Source organism: Grammomys surdaster, unplaced genomic scaffold (genome assembly GCF_004785775.1).
Source record: "Grammomys surdaster isolate TR1022 unplaced genomic scaffold, NIH_TR_1.0 126531, whole genome shotgun sequence".
Classification (NCBI taxonomy): domain Eukaryota; kingdom Metazoa; phylum Chordata; class Mammalia; order Rodentia; family Muridae; genus Grammomys; species Grammomys surdaster.
In genome coordinates, this window is record NW_021621323.1 from 223,801 (window position 1) to 243,755 (window position 19,955).

The 19,955-nt window shown below is 37.0% G+C and overlaps 1 protein-coding gene across 5 annotated transcripts in view; it reads left to right on the forward strand.

Annotated features, from left to right (window-relative positions):
• The window catches only part of Pdlim5 (PDZ and LIM domain 5), a 158,867-nt gene that overhangs the window by 85,652 nt on the left and 53,260 nt on the right, over window positions 1-19,955 (forward strand). For 3 of the 5 annotated variants that reach the window (XM_028760397.1, XM_028760398.1, XM_028760399.1), the window contains exons 6-7: window positions 8,065-8,237; window positions 8,552-8,588. In XM_028760397.1, coding sequence (XP_028616230.1) covers window positions 8,065-8,237; window positions 8,552-8,588 — 210 coding nt within the window. Of the gene's footprint in view, window positions 1-2,150; window positions 2,168-5,291; window positions 5,307-7,823; window positions 7,842-8,064; window positions 8,238-8,551; window positions 8,589-9,106; window positions 10,425-19,955 lie in introns of those variants that run through there. The other 2 variants (XM_028760401.1, XM_028760400.1) reach the window with 2 other exon arrangements.

Genomic DNA, 19,955 nt, shown 5'->3' on the forward strand with positions numbered 1-19,955 from the left:
TCCCTCCAGGAAATAGTCTAGAAAGCTGAAAACAAATCACTTCTGACTCACATCTCTCTAGAAGACAGCTTAGAACATTTAGTGGTTACATTTTAAAAACTGTTTTGAGCATATTATTCAAAGCCCCAAGATTTAAGGTTGCACATATGCTTTGGAAGCTGTTATTTCTAGGTAGCTAATTTATTTCTTTTAGGATTCAGTGAAGTTATTTGCTGGCAAAATAATCTATGTACAATTTTGGTTGGATTTGTTGCGACAAAATGTACGTTTAAAGGGAAAAAATATGCACTTGTGATGGGCTTTGCCAATGCAAGTCTCTAGGAAATTTATAATTAAAATAATTGTGTATAGACCCATTCTGAGAGATCTAACCCGTCTGGAATGTTAACTCACTTAATGAAGAGGACGTGCTTTCTGTAATGTTGTTGCCATGGCAGCTCCTGGGCTTTGAAAGAGGAGGTGGCAAGGCTCCAGGCTGCTGCTGAGGGAGCAAGAAGAGCCACGGGCTCTGTGGTCATAGTGGTTTTTTCTTAAAGTATTGATATAGACATTGAAGTTAATTAGTGCCCTTCAAAGAATGTTGTGTCTCCCTTATCCAAGGAAGGGAACATGTTTGTGTGTTTAGCTATATTTTTTTGTTGTAAGTTGTCTATTTTTTGACAATAGATACTAGAGTAATTAAACTGAGTAACCAGACGTTGCCTGTCAAATGCTTGTTCAGAGAAAACTGAAGCACACGTTTACTGTATTTATTAAATTCTAGTTTGAGTAGACAGAAACTCCATTGAAGGCAGACTAAAACCTTTTAATACTTCTGGAAATTTTATAATAAAGTCTTTTTGAGGCAAAAGGAAAGTGAAGTTCTGAAAAAGTATTGAGCTTCCAACTCAATTCGTGCTTGCTGGACATTTCCTGAGTCATTGAAGTTGAAATGATTAGACCTTATTTCAGGCAGAAATGGCTGTGCTCTAGTTTCAGGACCTTAGTGGCAGCTTCTTAATGAGTCTGCAAGTATTCACACAGCACATGCCTGATGTTCAGCACAGTATAAAACTGAGGATAAAGGGGATTATTTCATGTTTTGCATCATTAACAAGCAAGCTACTGCTTTGCATTGGTAAACTGAAAGTGTTTAAAAATAGCTTGATTTCAAATGCTGTCCAGATGTTAGGACAGTAAGAGCACAGTTTGGTGCCTGACTAATTCTAAGGCAGACGTGTAGTGTTCTTTTCATTTTTGCATTTCGATTGGAGAAGTAAAAAGTCTCATACTTGACTAGTCAGTCATGGGTTTTCCTGAAGAGTTAATGTTTTGTGGCATTGATGAGCACTTTCTCCATTTCAGATGTTAACCTGTTTCTGTCAGATGTTTTACTGCTAGGCTTCCCAGATTTTTATGACATCAGTAAAACAAACCTCTTGTAAACTTGAGAGCTATTAGACTTTATTAATTACTTTTAAAATAGCACACACCAATGACCAACCGTTTAAAAGTTTAAGAGGTTACAGTTAAGTAAATGACTGAGTTGTCTTTTCCTCAAAGCATCACGACTTCTGGTTTTTAAGTGATTTGAAATGATTGGCTAATTTGCCAGTTTCATGGGTATTCCCACCCACATTTGCGTTGAATCAACAAATAAGAGACAAAAGCAAGTGCTTATTGCATCATTATTAAGATAGAAACTAGCTATTCTCTATGTAGTAGGAGTCTGGCTAGCATTAGCATACTGATGGTTCTGAGAGTAACTGTTAACAGCTATGTAACTACTCTTGTAATTAATAATGATTAAGGCATTTTAAAGGAAATTTAAATCTTCCTTCTGTGTATAAATTATTGTTCTTGGCATACTGCTCCTCTCTGCTGCCCTTTTACTCCACGAGGAATAGAATAGGGTTCTATATTCCTGACTGGAAACAAGCTGTTTTACACGAAATAGATGAACTGATTTGCATTTCACTGTCCACATGTCCTGCATTATAATGTGCCACTGCTCTCAGGAGGTAAGTCTTTTGTGTATCCTCTATTAATTTCAGTTTTCTTTGGCTGCAACTTTAACAGTTTGTATGTGGTGTTTTGAAGAGTCGGCCTCAAAAGATCCAAAAATTAGTGGTATATTCAAATAATGGTTTAAAATGCTTTTCTCTTTACAGAAAACACACGTGACAAAGTTAGTATCTACATTACTGGAAAGCAGATATGGTGATTTATATATTAGTAAACAGCATGAGTGCTCAGTTTTTGCAAAAATTAACTTAATTTTGCAAAAGATTTGTCTAGAAAAAACATAATGTTGTCAGTAAGTTTGGTTTGCATTGCTCTGTTTTGGTGAATTGCCTTATAGTTGTAGTTGTATTGCTTATGCTATATAAGCTATGTAAGATGGGTTAGGCTTGCTGTGCAGTGGCTAAACGTTGCAATGCTTGGGAAGTTAATTCTAATCAGTCAGTCAAGAATGTTACAAGACAAAGATAAACTAAAAATGTTTACCAGGAGTAAATAATATATACAAAAGCTGAATTATTTCCAAATTATTACCCCCAACAGATAGCAAAAGCCAGTATTTCCTATATAAGATAAAAATCTTTCTGATTTTTCAGTATTAAATTAGAAAATGTTACTGGCAGGTTTAGATTTCTCTGTGTAGTATGTTTGTATGTCAGTTTTGGAAAGTCCATATGTTTTAAAATTATTCAAAAGACATAGTTAACAATTTGCTAAATGTTTCAGTTAGTAGATAGACATTGAAAACCTGGCATTTTGGTTTTTCTTAATTCATACCGACAGTAAACTGACTAGTGATGACTATCTTAAAAACTAGATTAAAACTAACTTGTTGTAACAACCTAGCATTTTTATATTAATTGGGCTATAATTATTTTGAACATATATAGAAATTTCTTTTATTAGTACACCACAGTAAAGTCTCTTTGGAAATAGGAAATGTCTTTCGTCAGACATATTCAAGAGAGCTAGCTGTTGAACTGTTAGAGCACCTTCTTTCTAATTGCCTGCAATCTACTTATTAACCCCATCACATTAGTAAGATCCTTACACACCATGAGTTATTGTCAATTTAAAATGAACTGATTATCCATAAAAACTGGCTAATTAGTAGGCTGTAGTGTAGCACATAATTTGTTTGGGAAAAAAAAAGAAACGTGGCACTTGAAATAAAAAAGAATGGAACCATTTATATTAAATAGATAGCTTCAAAGGTCAGAATTCAGATTCATTAAGTTGTTGGCTGTTACTCTGTGTTTCACTGAGTTTCTAAATACTTGATAACAATCCAAATTTAAGATTTGATCCTGAGCCAAATTTGGTTGTGTCACCTGTTGTCACTTAGGTGTCTTTCTGTCATTTTGATTTTGTGTCTACTTCCGGGGACTGCAGACTCTGGTTGTGATTCTTCCAGTGAGTTCGTATGCTTAGGCTATACCTCGAAAGCGCCCTTCTTGAGTACTTGTGGAATATTTACTCTTACCAACCAGTATTTGTACGGCTTTCAAATACTTTACACATAAGCCCTTGAAAGAAGTCTGAAGGACAGGAAGATTTGACTGTTGTAGAAAATGAGCCTTTGGTAGATGTACTTTTCCTGTAACGTGGGAAATGGACTAATAGCTAGTGCAGGTTATCTGCTACATATTCATATCTACTTGAACATATTTTCTAAAAAATGTGAAAATATTTGTTGATTATTCCAGTGGATCTCTTTAGGTTGAAATCAGTCAACTGTCTGCTCATGGCATTTGCCACTGAACATTGCCTCCTTAATTTCATGATAACACAAAACATTTCCTGTAAACTTTTAACTGTTGGAGTGTACACCAACAATTGTATGTAAGAGATTATGTTGCAAAGTGATATTCCTGCAGTATCGTGTTGAGAATGCTTTACTATAGCAGTTGTCACTCAACCTGTGGGTTGCAACCCCGTTGAGGTCGGCAGGTCAAATGGCCATTTCTCCAGGGTTGCCTAAGAACATAGGAAAATACAAATATCTATATTATGATTTATAACAGTAGCAAAATTATAGTTATGAAGTAGCTATGGTTATAGTTTATGGTTGGGGTCACCACAATATGAGAAACTATGTTAATAGGGTCACAGCATTAACAAGATTGAGAACCACTGCTTTACCCTGTGAGAAAAGAAGGGTAATACAGGGGAATCACCTTATTGCTGTGTCCAGTCTCATTGAGTGGGACTGAGCTCTCTGTTGTGTTTATGCTGAATCAACATATAGAAATCCCATAGCTCTGACCATTTTTAACATTAAAGCTGGTAGGTAGTTTCCCTCACTTTGTTTATAATGCATTTCTACTTTGTCTAAATTTTATTGCAGAGTCGAACCAGCATATAGAATTTACACTTGATTCTCTATCTGTACTGTAACACAGATGCATTTGTATTTCATAATTTTGCCGATGTTAAGCTATGTGAATGAATTGTATTTAAAATTCCCCCTTTCAAGTATTAACTGAGTTCTTTTATCACATCAAATCAGCTATACCTTTTTGAGTAGTAATTCTACCCCCTGTAATAAAGAACTATATAATTCCTACACACTGCTTCTGAGATTCCTGGTGGTGCTCATGGGTAGAAGGGAGATACGTTAACATTGATAAAGAACCCACGATTCCTAGTCTGCTGTCCTTTCTACGTTTTCATCAGTGGCTATGTGAGAAAATTTAGTGTAACATTCTCTTATGTGATCAGGATGATTTATGGGAAGAGATTTTAGTTGCTATTAATGTACTTCTATAATGTGAGGCTGAACAGTTTCTTTTCTGATTTTGAAATCCATTCCTCAACTGATTTCTAAGTGATACTTCATTTTGTACTTCATTATGTGCTTTTATAGGAAAATAAGAGTGAGTTCATACCAAAATATCTTTTCTAAAAACCTAAGCATTAAAAACAAAACACATGGTACATGGTTCTTTCTTGCTATTTAGAAATTGGGACTTGAACTAATACTAATACATAAAGTCGTTGTCAGTGTTTTGTGGAATAAAAACAGCTGTTAAGCCATCGTTCTCATAGTAACAGTGCAAGAGTTTTGGCTAACATGGTACTTACTTGTCTTTGGTTCCATAATTATTTTGAAGCATGGTGTTTGTGTGCCATCTCTTAAATTGTTTTAGATTCTGCTGTTTCATTTTTTTTTAATTTCTTTCTCCTTTTTTTGTCTGTTTCCCATCTCCCCCATCTATATTTTCCATCACTCTGGGAACCTCCATGTCTTCCTTGTCATACCTTTCTTGTGTGTACTCTCTCTTCTCCAGTAACCCTGGCACTGTGTAAGTACCTACCTGATGGTTTGTCGTGTACTTTTCACCATTCTTTCTCTAACTTCCCAACTTCCCATCCCACCAACTATTCTCAGGATCATTGCTTTGCAAGAATTTTCAAATGTGTTAAGGAGTATTTGGTGGGGACACTTTTCACACTAGAAGCCTTTATATGAATCCTGCCCTCATCCCCACAGTAGAAATTAGTAAAGCTCACTGAAGGGAGCAGCTAGCATTACAAGCACCGTGCCATAGAGTTAGAGATATAATTTAGGTGTCCCTTTTTTAGTATTGATTTAAGAAATAACTATGGATAACCTTCCTAATTTGAAGCTCTATATTTTGAAATAAAATAATTGCTCCTGAAAGTTCAATTTTTTTTATTTTCAAGGATTTAAAATATCTTAATTTTAAAAATATTTAGTTTTAAAATCATTAATATTTTTTAACATAATCATCCTATTAAATTTTCACAATATGGAAGTACTAGGTAAACGTTTAGAAATGTTTTGTCATTTAAATTGAGACTTTGAAGCTGTGATGGTAATTGCCATGAGGTCTATGATATATTTTATGTCAACATGTCATGGTAACTACCTCATGGTATTCTGATATTATTCTTTGTGTCTTACCTTGAAGCCATTGTTTCATGTCTTTATAGATGGAACTCATATAGAAGCTAAAAGAAATCTTATTTACAAGACTCTAGATTTCATCCCCATCAGTGCGTAGGCTGGGTATGACAGCGTACACCTATAATTCACTAAATGTAATTCTATTACTGGGAAGATGGGAGCAAGAGGATCAGGGTTAGAGGATCAGCCTGAGGTACTTAGCAAGTTTTGAGATCAACCTGGGGTCCATGAGAACCTCTCTAGTAAAAGAACTCATACTTGATATTGGCAATAATTTAAGAATTAACAAAGCTTTTGGACTGGTTAAAGAGAAGTTTAAAATTAATAAGCTTCTTATCTGCTCCAAAATTTTCAAGAACTTATATAGAATTAAGAGCCTTTTAATATATGCCAAAGACAGTGTTTTTGTAAATAACTTCTTTTTCTCAGTTTCTGAAACTTTTATTTATTCTTAAAAGAATTGTTTGTTGTTCAATATTCATAAATATCTATTTAGTTGTTCACTTCCATAATCATAAAATATCAGTGTAAATTGTGTGTCTTACTTTTTCTGCACAAATATTGATTCTTTTATTGTGTCTGTCTCTGACTTGTAGTCTTAGCTCAGACATTGCAGCTAGTTTCGTAGTCTTACTGAAAGAGCGGTCTGGTGATTCCTGTGGATCACGATCTGTGGAAATCCTCTTGCGTACATCATTTACCTTATTTATTCCTCAGAACCACCTTGAAGTCACATTCCCCACTTATCAGATCTGAGACTTAGCGTGACTTCTGTAAAGCACATTGAATGGAGAGCATAGTCCTTCAGACTGTACACGAATTCAAAGCCAGGCTTATTCACGTGGAAGAACTCCTGTGTTGAGGTAGTTTTGATGCTGTGACGTCCTGAATGCTGCCCGTCTTACACTGTGGTAGTTTTCTAGGGTGAGTTAGCCTAGCAGGTCTGACATCCACATCTGAACACATCTGGAACATTTTCTCTACTCACATCTTCCACTACACAAGACTTGAGCTTGTTGTATTTTATTTTCTGAAGTTAAACCCATAGCTTCTGCTATCTGGCATTTGACTTACTTCAGGAGAAGTAGGAAATATTTATTTTGTTCAGTTGATCCTGAAATACTAAGTAATGTATATCATGACTCCCTTAATTTTTATGTTATATTAATAAAAACATGAAAGTTCTTGGCAAACTCAATACTTGAATATTATACTTTTCTTGTCTTTGGCATATATTATCAGACTTAATTCTCACAGCACCACTTTATGTGGTGGTTTTTTTCTTTGTTAATGAAAATAACCTGTGGCTCAGTGAGATGGGCTTGTCCAGAATTGCAGTTCTAAAGAATGATGGAGGCAGCATTTCAACATTGGTTCCTCAGAGACATTGCACGTCTTCACTGTGCTGACTTTTCCTCAGAGACATTGCACGTCTTCACTGTGCTGACTTTTCCTCAGAGACATTGCACGTCTTCACTGTGCTGACTTTTCCTCAGAGACATTGCACATCTTCACTGTGCCGTGGGTTTTGTTCAGGACTGAAGACGCTGTGTATACAAATGAGAAACAGTTATGTCCCTTCTCAAAATTATACTTGAAATTGCTAATTTATCCATATAAACCATTCTTGGTTCTGGAGCCTAGTAAATATACAATAATCTAATTTGTGAAAGCCAATTGATTATAGCATTCTAGAAGAAATATTCAAATACAATGTTTAAATCATGGTTCATATTGTTTTATATGACCCAGTATGAATATCACGAGTAATTTCAAATTGTTGGAATTTTTATTGCTGTAGGCTTTCCATTGTTTATTTTCCTTATTCTTTTTCTTTCCTTTTCTTCATGTTGGGACTCTTTCTTCTGCTGCCTCCTCTGTCACTTAAAAGGAAAATTCCACCTAAACGGTAATCTTTCTTTTCAGTGTAACCCTTTAGCACCGTTTACTGTAACCTATAAATGTATCTTACTAAGATGTCTATTTAGAAGGGTATTTTGAGCATATTTACACAAACAAACTGTATATAAAAGGAATATTGAGAAGTAAATATATAATTGATAGTTTACCAAAGAATATTTTTATCATCAATGCAATTTAAATTGTAATTAGTGTTCTTCCCTTTTTTGTAGCCCACCAAGAAAACACATTGTGGAGCGCAACACGGAGTTTTATCATATACCCACTCACAGTGATGCCAGCAAGAAAAGGCTGATTGAGGACACTGAGGACTGGCGCCCGCGGACTGGAACGACGCAGTCTCGTTCCTTCCGGATCCTTGCCCAGATCACTGGGACTGAGCACCGTGAGTGAGATTCTAGAGAACATTGGAGGGGAACGGCTGGACTCTGATAGTAATATTTCAGCTTATCGGCAGTTACAGCGAACAGTCCTGGAAAAGGTTGCATTTAAATTATGTTGTACATAAAAAGATTCTAGTCCAGGGAGTTGCTCTAAAAAGAGGGGCCTTGGTGTATAGTATAGCCAGTATAATAACAATATGGATTTGTTTTAGTTGTCTGTGAGGTTTTGACATTTGACATCCATACAGATAATTATGTAAGGGATTTTGAAGGTAAAAATTTTAAAGGTTAATTTTGAATCTTATTTACATTGCAGTGAAAGAATCTGAAAATGACAATGCAAAGAAGGCAAAGTAAGTTCTCTTTTATGAATTGAATGCTTTCTTTTCATGAATGGTCTGCTTGTTCTCTTCAAACTCTCAATTGTAATGTTGCAGTTTTGTTATTTTTGTAAATAGAAACTAAGGATTTAACCCATAGTGCCTTTAGTGTGACCTAAATGTGTAGCAACAGATTTGCAGATTAGTTGAGATTGTCTAGATTTTATGTCTAGAGCATTTTCTCTGTAATATTGAAATAATGAATTGGCAAAAGGTATTTTACTAACAGTTCAGATCTCAGTGAATGGGTTTCTGTGTTGTCTTGGATTCCCTTTATTTAGTGCATAAAAGAGTATTTCCAGGAGGACTCCGGAGACTAATTTCTGTGTTTCCAAAAGCTCTCTACTTCTAACCTTTTGCTATTTTTAACAAAGCAGCTGTCTGAAATTAAGCTTTTGAAAGGCATGTTTTCTGCATGTTGGAATTAGTGTAGAACCTTTTCCTTCCACCTTCTTATGACTCTTCTATCACTCTTCTTTTTATTTCCACAGGGAAAAGATACCCCTTCACGTCTTTAGTCCCAAATACACAAAATTACGTGACTGGCACCATGAAGTTTCAGCACGTGCTCTTAATGTACAGTGACTCTGAGTCCCGCTCCCCCACCTAAGCAGCTAGCACATACCTTTCATTCACGTTTTCTTTCTTCCATCTCATAGCAAAATCTGTTTTACATTTGACTCATGAAAACTAGAACATTTGGTGTGCTTTCCTAACAATTTCCAGTTGTGAAAACGAGAAGACCGAACATGCTGTGCCCTGATTGGTAGCTCACAAATGCAAAGCCAAAGGATGGGAAGGAAGTGACCTGACCCCGTCACTGTAGTTCCACCTGTCCTCACTGCTTCTTCAGTCAGGACCTCGGTGCAGGACCTGTCTTCTTGTAAGGTTGATTGGTTGAAGCAGAGGTAGATGAGGAGCATTGTCCTTGTGTAATTAGGGAAGTGAGCCCCTTACTTTATTACGTTTCCTAAGTTGACTTTCAGGCTCATCATTAAGGAATGTTCAGAGTTAATTGTAAGTTCTCCCATAGAGCAAACAATAGGCAGATTCAGAAAAGATGATTAGAGCTCACTGTAGACTTAGGCGGCTTGAAAAGCTGGTACTGTTTAGGTGGCTACAGAAACAAGACAAAGCAAAGCGAAACAAAACAAAAGATATTTTACCCTTGCGTGCAGTGGGGAAACAGTATTGTTTTACTTTAGTTAATTTTAAAGATCCTGTTATCTACTAAAGGAAATATATAGAAGGCCGTGGGTATCTTCATGGAATACATAAGTTTTCGGTGCCAACAGCAGGACATGTAGAAGATAGTTTTGCTGCATCTTTATGTTGGAGAAAAGTGGCATAAAATAAGTTTCAACTTAAATATTTCTGACAAATAATTTTGGGGTTATAAGCTACTGTGTGTTGCTGCTGTTCTTACAAAGATGTATTTTGGGCAGTACAGGGAAATGCAATATATCTGATTATAAACGCCTTCTGCCTTGTAATATAGTATATTATATATTAGACCTAACCTCAGTAATAAATGCATTTTGAAATTTGGAAAGAGTTGTAATAAAGTTGTCTGTACCTTTGCTCTATACTTGTTTTCTTTCTTTGAGGTTAGTGACCTGCTATCCAGGGCTTGTTAAAATGTTACCTTAGTAAAATAAGTAACTACCTTGTCTTTTTATTTGGGAACATATACTTCATGAAGTTACCAAGATGTGAATGTGAAACATGGCAAAGACCTACTTTCCCCTTTTGTCCTCCTGAGTTGTTAATTATTTAAAGCAGCATCTTATGTGAACAATATGATTTGTCTCACTGTGACAAGCCAAGAGTCTTTCTTTCTATAACAGTGATTACTGAGGTTCTTGCCTACATTCAGAGGCCAATTTTTCCTTTTCCTTGTGTTCCTGACTTTTATGTCACCATAGACTAGAAGTACTGTGAGTAATAAAACAATTAACAATAATTTCAGTAAGCGACTTGATGTTATGCAACATTTGGCCGTCAGATGCATTTCAATCGCTCTAGGATGTAGGTGTGTCCCTCAGGATGTTAAAGATGTCCTTTGATTGAAGCATTTTCTCAGATATATGAGTGCTTGCCTACTTGTATTGTTATGATCTTGACATTATTCCCAGTTTTTACTGCATCTCTGTCCTCTGAAAGAAACTCGTTCTTTGACCAGGCTTTTTGTGCCTAATAATTCTTTGCTGATTTGAAAAAAACAGTCTCTGAAAGAAGATTGAGTTAGAGTTACTTAAAAATGATATATCAGAGTAAAGGCAGTATTTTTCTCAGCAAAGCCCAGTTTTCTCGAGAAAATATAGAGGTCGAAGAACTATTAAAATTTTAGAAAAATATTTTTCCTAATACAAAGAACATGTTTAGAACATTTTTTTTTAACTTGAGATAGATGGTGTTGAAAAAAGAGTGCCTTGCCTAATTTCAATAGTGTTCAGTATACTATCAAAAGGGTGGATGACCGAAATAACCTGCATGGCAGTGGGAATCACATCCAGCAGGTCAACAAGATGCTCCATTTCATCTTGCCAGAACTTGAATTTCTGAGCCCAGTGACTCTTCTGGGACAGTGTATACTCCTAGCTTAAAAGTTTAGCCAGTCGTTCTAAAAGTTTATAAAAAGTATTTTATTAGTGTAGTTACCTGACTTATGACTTCTTGTCTCTCTTATGCAGATTTCATCACGTGCTTCTTTTCAGTATGAATTAGGAAGCTGCTCTCAAATAACTCTCAACATGTATTTTACATAGTGTTTCCTAGTCAGAGTATGACATGTGACTTTTGTGTCCCTGCCCCCAAGTATATTACTTTTGCAAACAGAGACATGCTTCCTTTGTTATTATTATGCTCGTTAGGAAAGTGTGTGTGTGTGTGTGTGAATAATGTTATTAAATTAGAATGCAGGATAGCAATCCTTTTTTCTTTTTAAAGATATAGAATGAATTGGGCTTTCGCCAAAGAAATAGTTTTATACTTGCTTTGTTTTTCATATGATTTATGACCATCCCTTATTGACTCATTCATTCTGTGCTCATTCTTTCAAATGAGTAATTATTTGAATATCAGGCACCAATCTCTGCTCTCTGCTGTGGATACCATAGTAAATAATGGATAAATAAATACACAGGATGGTCCAAAGTCATTTTATTACCAGATCATAGAGTAGGCTACTGTGAAACAGATTTGGCTGGTGTAGGACATGCTGTAGGTTATGTGGCTCTCTGTGGCGTGACCTGGTCCTGACACCTTGGTGAGAGTTAAGTAAGCTATATGAGGATCCCAGACAGTGCCTGAGGAAAGGACACAGGTGGCAAACGGGTGGCAGGTCTGTGGATCGGGGAGCACCTGCAAAGATCAACCAAACCTATAGAGGAAGCAGGTACGAAAACAGAATTCTTACACATGTCAGCAAATAGTGCTTATTCTAAAGTTAGCTACTTTAGTAAAATTCAAGTGAAGAACCAGGGGATGTTGGAATGTTGACAGCTTTTTAAATAAATACATACTAGTAGTGTGTCCAACACTGACAGTCAACTTATTATTTTTTCCTATTGATATTCAGTGAAGATTTAGAGGGGGAAAGGCTTACGTGTACTGTCTTTGTAGTATGTATGGAACACAGATAACATATAAACAAAGTTTGATGTCTAAAACTTGGCCTATAATTTAGTTGGTGTGTTTAATGATTCTGTCTTCTCTCTGAAAAGCTGGATTGTTTTATCCTTTTTGCTTCTCTCATCCAATATAATTTCAGGATGCAGTTAAATATTTCCTTGACGATTCTTTGAAAACTATCCATGATAGCTTTTATTGCTATTAGAAATAGTGAGAAACAGAGCCATCAGTGCTGTGTTTATATTCAGGTTCGTGTCTGACTGAGTTTCCCCTTGAGGGAAGGACCTGAAAGCTGTTCCTAGATGTGTTGGTCAGGCAGCCTCACTCTGTGATTCACCTCAGTGAGCTGATTATCTTGCATGGGGGATGAGGAGATACAAAGCCTGGTCATTTCAGCACACGCAGAGGCAGTTTATAGTGTGACTACCATGACAGGTCAGCTGAGGTGGCCCCAATCCTGGGTGGCAGTTCAGCTCTGTTCAGCCCTGTTACCTGACTGCTCTTTTTTTTAATAGCTCTTGACTCATGGCACTTTCTAGTAGACGCCTTCCATGCTAGACTCAGAAACCCCGTCAGCAGACTTGGTTGCACAGGCTCTGCAGCGTGGTCCTCTTCCTAATCTTCTCGTCATCTTTGTCTGCATCTTTGTCCTTACCCCTTGATCGTCAGCACAGACCACAGCCACAAGATTAAAGGAAGTCTTTGAAGTCAAAGATTAGTTACAGTGCATGGAAATTAAAAGGAAGATTCATTTACTTTTCTTTGCCTTGAATCAAAAGTGTTTCTTTGTTCATTACGTTATAAGCTACCTAGACTTAATAAATGGGTAAAGATATTTAGAAATAAATGATAAAGCTGTGTCAACGAAACAGAGGAGAATAACTGTGCATGTGTAGTGCATACCTAAAATATTACAAGTTGAATGTTGTAAAGTTAAGGATTTAGCATTTTAGAATCCTATGTATTTGTCTTTTGATGAGCCATTTAATAAATTTTATGTGGGTACATCTGTTCTCTGTACATTGTTAACTTTACCTCCTATCCCTCTTAGGGGTGGTATTACTGCTCCCTGCCTCTTAGCAATGCTTTAAGTAGTATGCAGGTACACAAGGTTAGGGGGTGCTTCTCGGAGAAGTCACTGGATATCTTCTGATGCACTGAATACCCCCACCAGTCGAAGACTTGTCCAGCCCTCAGTGCTGGTGCCGTGATACTGAGAACAACTGGCCTGAGTGCTGCTGTCCTCTGCAGAGATTTCTGACTCTGCCCTACAACTTCCCTTGCATGTTCTCTACAATTTACCCTCTCTACACCCACCCCACAGTGGAAGCGAGCGCACTTCTAAACTCATTTACTATACAGATTTTAACTCTCTCGATACCTCCATTTCTGGTTTTACTTATTAGTATTTGTCTACATGTCCCGACTTTCTGCCAGCTTTTGGAAGACAAAGGTCTTCATGTAAGAATACAAATTGGAAGAAGAATCCCTCTCAGAGGTGCAGTATTTTCCTCTGGATGCAGCAGTGTGTGTATAAGTAAAGATCTATAGAATCTATAGAATGGTTCACCTTGACGACAGCTTATGGTCTATGAATCTCAGTCCACTCCTTGATTAGAAATGTGCTATATTAGGCAGGCTGGCACAAGATGCACATGTTAGGTGGCTTAAGTAGGTGGATTCATTTTTTCTGACCGTTCTAGAGCCTAGAATCTAGATCACCATACCAGCAGACTTAGTTTCTGGTAAAGTAAATCAGTCTGTCTGTCGTCTGTCTGTCTCACAAATAGCCACCTTCTCACTCTCCTCATACAGCATTTTTTGTTGTTGTTGTTGGCTAGCTCACAGGATAGTATAATGTAAACCAAGGCAGGTTGGCCTTTCAATTTTCCCTTCTGATTATAAGATATTAGTTGTATTGCATTTGGGTTCTGTATATCCTCAATGATACATTTAAAGAAACTCTGAATAAGTTCTATCACACTGAAGGTAAGGACTTCAATCTATGAGTCAGGGTAGTGAGACCTTTCAGTCCATGGCTGTACCATGACCTCTCCTCACCCTCATTTAGGTAATTGATTAAGAAGTAGATCTGAAGGGAAGTTACTGCCCTGGACCCATTCGTGAGCACTGTCATGTCCTCTGTGATGCTCTTCCTGCTTTCGGTAACAGGTATTTGTACCCATGCCCTGTGGGCCCAACTAGGATATAAGCGTCTAGAATGGAAGCATCGTAGAGTTCTCTACTGTACTCGACGTTAGCAGTGACTCATTGAATGCAATTGCCCATTTTCTTCCTCCCTGCTAAACAGTTAGGAAAATTAGTTATAGAATAGCACACCATTGCAACTAAAGGATCAGTAGTAGAGGGTCAAGTTTTTGTTAAAATATCAGTGTTAATGCTTACATTAGGAGTAAAAAATGGAACCTCCCTGTCTCTTGAAAGGAAAATTCCAGTCCTTTCGACCATGCTATTACCTGTAGCTGATACTTTCTACTGTAGTCGTCTGCTTGTGAATCAGGTATAGAAGAGTGTGCTGATTGTTTGCTTCATTGTAGTCTTTCTTTTGTGTTTATGGGGACGCTTCTGCAGGAATCAAGGTGTCTCCTAGGCTGAGAAAATAACTAAGTGTTGAAACAAATACATGAGACACTTAGAGCTCTGATTGGGAAAAGAAACAAATCATTGTTTGCCACTCAGAGAATCTACTTTATATCATGGACTTACAAAAGGCAACAGCAGGGCCAAGATGTACTTAGAGTCCTTGTTTTGTATGTGCTAAGTCTTGGGTTTGGTCTCCAGAACTACGATACAAATAAATAAACTAAGAAGCATCATGTAAGTAACACAGTATAAATAGAAAGGATGATGGTGATGGTGATGACGGAGATGATGATGAGTGTGTCCTAGGATAGAAAATTATGGGAAGTCATTGAAACTTTTTAAAAATTACTTCCTTAAAACATGTATATATAAAATATATAATTTTGTCAAACATACAACTTATTTAAAATTAAAGGATACTCTTCATGGTGTCATAATTTTTTCTACTCAATAGAAGTAATAGTAATATGCAGTTTATATGTAAATAAATATAAACTGGCGTTTTATGTGAGTAAGAGAAATTGCTTAAACTTGTTAGGATCAAGCACAGTTCATCATCTTTTTATCCACAACAGAGGATGGAGGTTAGTATTTTCTGGTGAAGAATTATAACATGGCACTGAGAAGGTGGCTCAGCAGGGGAGAGCACTTGCTTTGTAAGCGTGAGGGCCTGAACTTGAGTCTCCAGACTCAGTGTAAAGAGAAATTCAGGATGATGCTCTGTGCTTGTAACCCCAGTACGGCACAAGGAAAGATGGATTCTGGAAGCTCCCTGGGCAGCAGGCTAACAAAATGGTGACCTTCTGATTCAGTGACAGATGCTTCTCATGGCGGGGAGGAGAGAGGTGGCTGGAAGAAGACAGCTTCCTCCTCTGGCCTCCACATGAGTGCATAGGTGCACATACCCTGACATTTACATGACGCAGAGCACACAAATCCCACACAATACATACAACACATGCACACATCACATGTAAACACACAGGGAATTATAACACAAGATGTGGTTCTCCAGTTTGCAAAGAATTCAAATAATTGGCAGATGAAAATATTTGTGAAAAGTTTCAAACTGGGATCTCCAGTTATACAAATGTTTGTGAAAAGTTTCAAACTGGGATCTCCAGTTATACTACGTGAAGCTGAAATAGTCACGGAGTAAAGACTCTCCTCGTCAGGGCTGCCTGTGGCACCAAGTGATACCCATATGATTCCTGCCTTAAAGCCGTCAGAGTGGGATTTTCCACTGGAAGAACGCATCTAAGTTAGTTCTGAACGGAGACCTGTCATATATACATATTCATCGACAATTTAGAAACAAACTGCAGGGGATTTCCCTAATGCATTCTTTTGCAAGTTATTTATGTACTTTTTTAGTTTCTTCACAGGCGAATAAATATGAGCCCATAAAAGTTGGAAAAAACTTTCTGGCTGATTTCATGTCTTCTTTATTGTTCTATTTCAGAAATATATTCATTAAGACACAGGCAGGTCTTGGGGAAATGTTTCTATCAGTATAGTTCTTGCCCTTGAGAGCACAAGGACCCGAGTTTAACCCCAAACACACGTAACAACAAGCTTGTCATGTGTTCTGGTGAGGCAGAGACAAGGGTGTCAGGGCTTGATGGCCAGCTAGGCTTGCTCAGTGGATAAACTGTGGGTTCAGGGAGAGATCATCTTAAGATTAAGATGGAAGGTGATTGAACAAGACACCATTGCTGACCTCTGGCTTCCACAGGCACATGTACACAATTGCAGACATACCTGTGGATGCATATGTACTAGTTAAGCATGTTTGTTACCCTAAACTGCTATTTTGTAAGCTGTGCAGAGGAAGTGAGAATTAGTCTCCATCTGATACTTGTTATGAGATCAGTTAACAATCACACTTAAAGCCAAAGGACAGAATGCCGGAACCCCCACATCAGTCTACATTTATAAAATGATTCTGAAAATAGCTAGCTGGAATCCCCTATGTACTATTGTCTCAAGCATTCCTATGTAGTATGTATGACACACTGGAAAAGAGTCATAGGTCAGAAACGGGTACATGAGCAAGTCATTTGTGTCTTGTACAAATAGAGTATTTGTATGTAATCTCCACATTATTCCATGGAATATAGTGGTATAGTCACCAACACACTGTTGGTGACTAATGCAGCTGTCGCCATCTACTGAACATAAGTGATTATTACCCGAGTCTTTCCAGCAGTTCGTAGTTACTCTGTATTTTTATGTATATATATATAAGTTGTTCTCTGTATAGTATAAAAACTGCTTTATGACTTTGTCAAATTATTTGTGGCTTATTACCTTTTATGAAGCTCTTTATTATAAAAATCAGTATTTTAATACGTAGACTCAATTTATTTAGAGAGCCAATAATATATGCCAAGTGCCCTAGGACATGGACACACTTGTCTGACTGGTAAATGTTGTGATGCTGCTCAACTTCATTTTTCCGCACCTCCCTTCACAGAATAAACACGATGTTGTTATTGTCTGTTTGAAAATGCAATATCAAACAAGAGTCCTCCAGGCTAATTTTTCTAACATAAAACAAACGACAACTTAAAATACTTAGTAGCATTGACAATAGGCAGTTTCACCATGGTGAAGACTTCGTTTGACCTCTTTTTATTCTAGTTAATTTCATATATTTTAGCAACACTGATATTTCAGAAAACTGCTATTCTGCTTTTATGTTTATATGAAGATGTCTTTCTTTATCTTATAAAAGAAATAAAACTAATACCTTACACGATAAAAAGCAAAGGATGGGAAGGATAACAACTTAATTTCTATTTTCTTAAAGAACTTGATTTTCAAATTACAAGCATCTTAAAGCCTATGTCACCTTGTCCTAGCATTCTCTTCCGTGTCTCCATTTTAGTAGCTATTGAAAGGCATCTGTTGAGCTACCCTGTGTCTGCCTTAGTGATCGGTGCTCATCTCACTCGTCTCTCGTGTGAACATACTAAAGGTGGATAATCCTGGAGAAACTTTTAGTTAATGTTGTTTTTTTCATCTACTTTATTCTCTATCACGATAGTCTAGCAATTCATAAGAAGGAACCTAAGAATAAACTTTTGGAAGATTTTATAACCTCAGATCCTTGTATGTATTGGTTAGACAGTAAGTAGTTTGAAATTTTAATACAGAAGAGGAACATGTTTAGACAGAGTCAAAATCAAGGGTATCAAACTGCATGAAAGGAGGCAAATATTTGTAGCTCTTATAAAGGAAATTGTAACATATGACATGATGTTAGGAAAATGAGCCGTGATCTGGATGGCTTTCTGTTGCTGTCTGGCATAAATACCATGACCAAGGCAGCCTGGGGAGGAAAGGGTTTATTTGACTTATGCTTTCCCAGGACACAGTGCATCATTGAGGGAATTCTGTGCAGGAAGTCAAAGAAGAAGTTCAAGTAGAAGCCATAGAGGAACTCTGCCCAGACCTACCTGCCTAGGGCTACAGTCGGCTGGGCCTTCTTCCACCAATCTCAAGGAAGACACATCACAAGCATTGCCACAGGCCGCTTCTTTAATTGAGGCTCCGTCTTCCCAGGCTGTGTCAAACACGGCTGTGTTGAGTTTCTGATAAAAACTAACAAGCACACACCTCTATCTAAATAAATAAAGTAAAACTATCAAGCAGCATTAATTTAGGGCATTCAAAAGGGGGAAGAAACAGAAGTGTTGTTTTCAGTGGTGATTGTGAGATGTTTGTTATTGTTAAAAGATATAATGAAACAAAAATAACCAGATCTCAGAAGCACACAATGGAAGGGTTTTGATTTACTCACCTCTGGAAGGAATTGATGCCCACATATAAACTGACTCTGAACTACTTTGAATAGGTTCTATTTTTTCTCCAGTCATATCTTTCTCAGTGATTTACAAAAGAAGATTCCTAAGGAGCATTGTCTACATTTTTTTAAGCCAAACAATGGGAAAGAAAATAGAATATGAAGAGAAAAATATCCTTTTTTAAAAAAAAACAAGGTTTACTTCTAAATAAACTAGTTTAAATTCGAGTTCACTTGGCATGAAAATCTAGATGACATTCTAAGAGAGAGAGGTGGGAGAGGGAGAAAGAGCACACAGGGTGTATATGTGTACATACACATGTGCATGAATTTGGTCACTTGTGTGCCATGGTGTGTGTGCATAGATCAGGTGACAGCCTTTGGTACTGCTCTTTCATTTACATCTTGTTTGAGAGAATTTATCTTGCTTGTTTTTCTGCTACATATGGCAGGCTAGCTATTTTGTAGGCTTCCAGAAATTCTCCTGTCTTTGTCTCCCATCTCCCTAAAGAAAGTAGAGATTATGAGTCTTGGTACTTTAGCATTCACAGTCCTGGGATTCTAATAGTTATGCATACCTCTGTGGTGAGAACTTTTACCCATTAAGCCATTTATTTAGCCTCTAGATATATTCTTAAACACATGGCTAGTGAGAGAAGACAAGGGAGCAGAATTTACAAGACCCAGAATGAGTTCTCAAGAGGTAGATCACATACAACCATAGCATGGATTTCAAATGGTTGAGGGAAATAGTTAATTTCAACAAATCATCAAAGAAAAGGTCTCAAGACTGCTGTACAGTTAATAACAATTGACATGTATTCATATGAATATAGAATGAATATATTCATGTATGAATATAGCAGGTTGGTGGAATTTAAGCAAAGAATACTGCTTTAAGGATCAACCATTGACTTGGGTGAAAACCGCAATCCTGTCCCTTATTTTGTACATATTGTGAAGATACACATCGATTACCAGGTCATCCCTTCAGACATATATTGGGAATTTATGAAATTGGACCAATTCTAGTGAATAAGAAATATGAAATTTAATGTATCTATGTGCAGTTGAAACCAACATATCTTACTCTTCTGTAATATCCGATACAGGATGATTGTTCCTCTGTACTTTAAGAACAAGATGTTTGAAAGGAAGCTTTATGAAGTACAGTCATGCCCAAAAGCCAGCATTTCATAGAACTTCTCCTTTATCATCTCCCCCTCCACCTGCCTTCTGTGATGTTTCTTGTAGCTCCTAAATCTATTGGCACAAAAGTGAAGTAAATACCACCT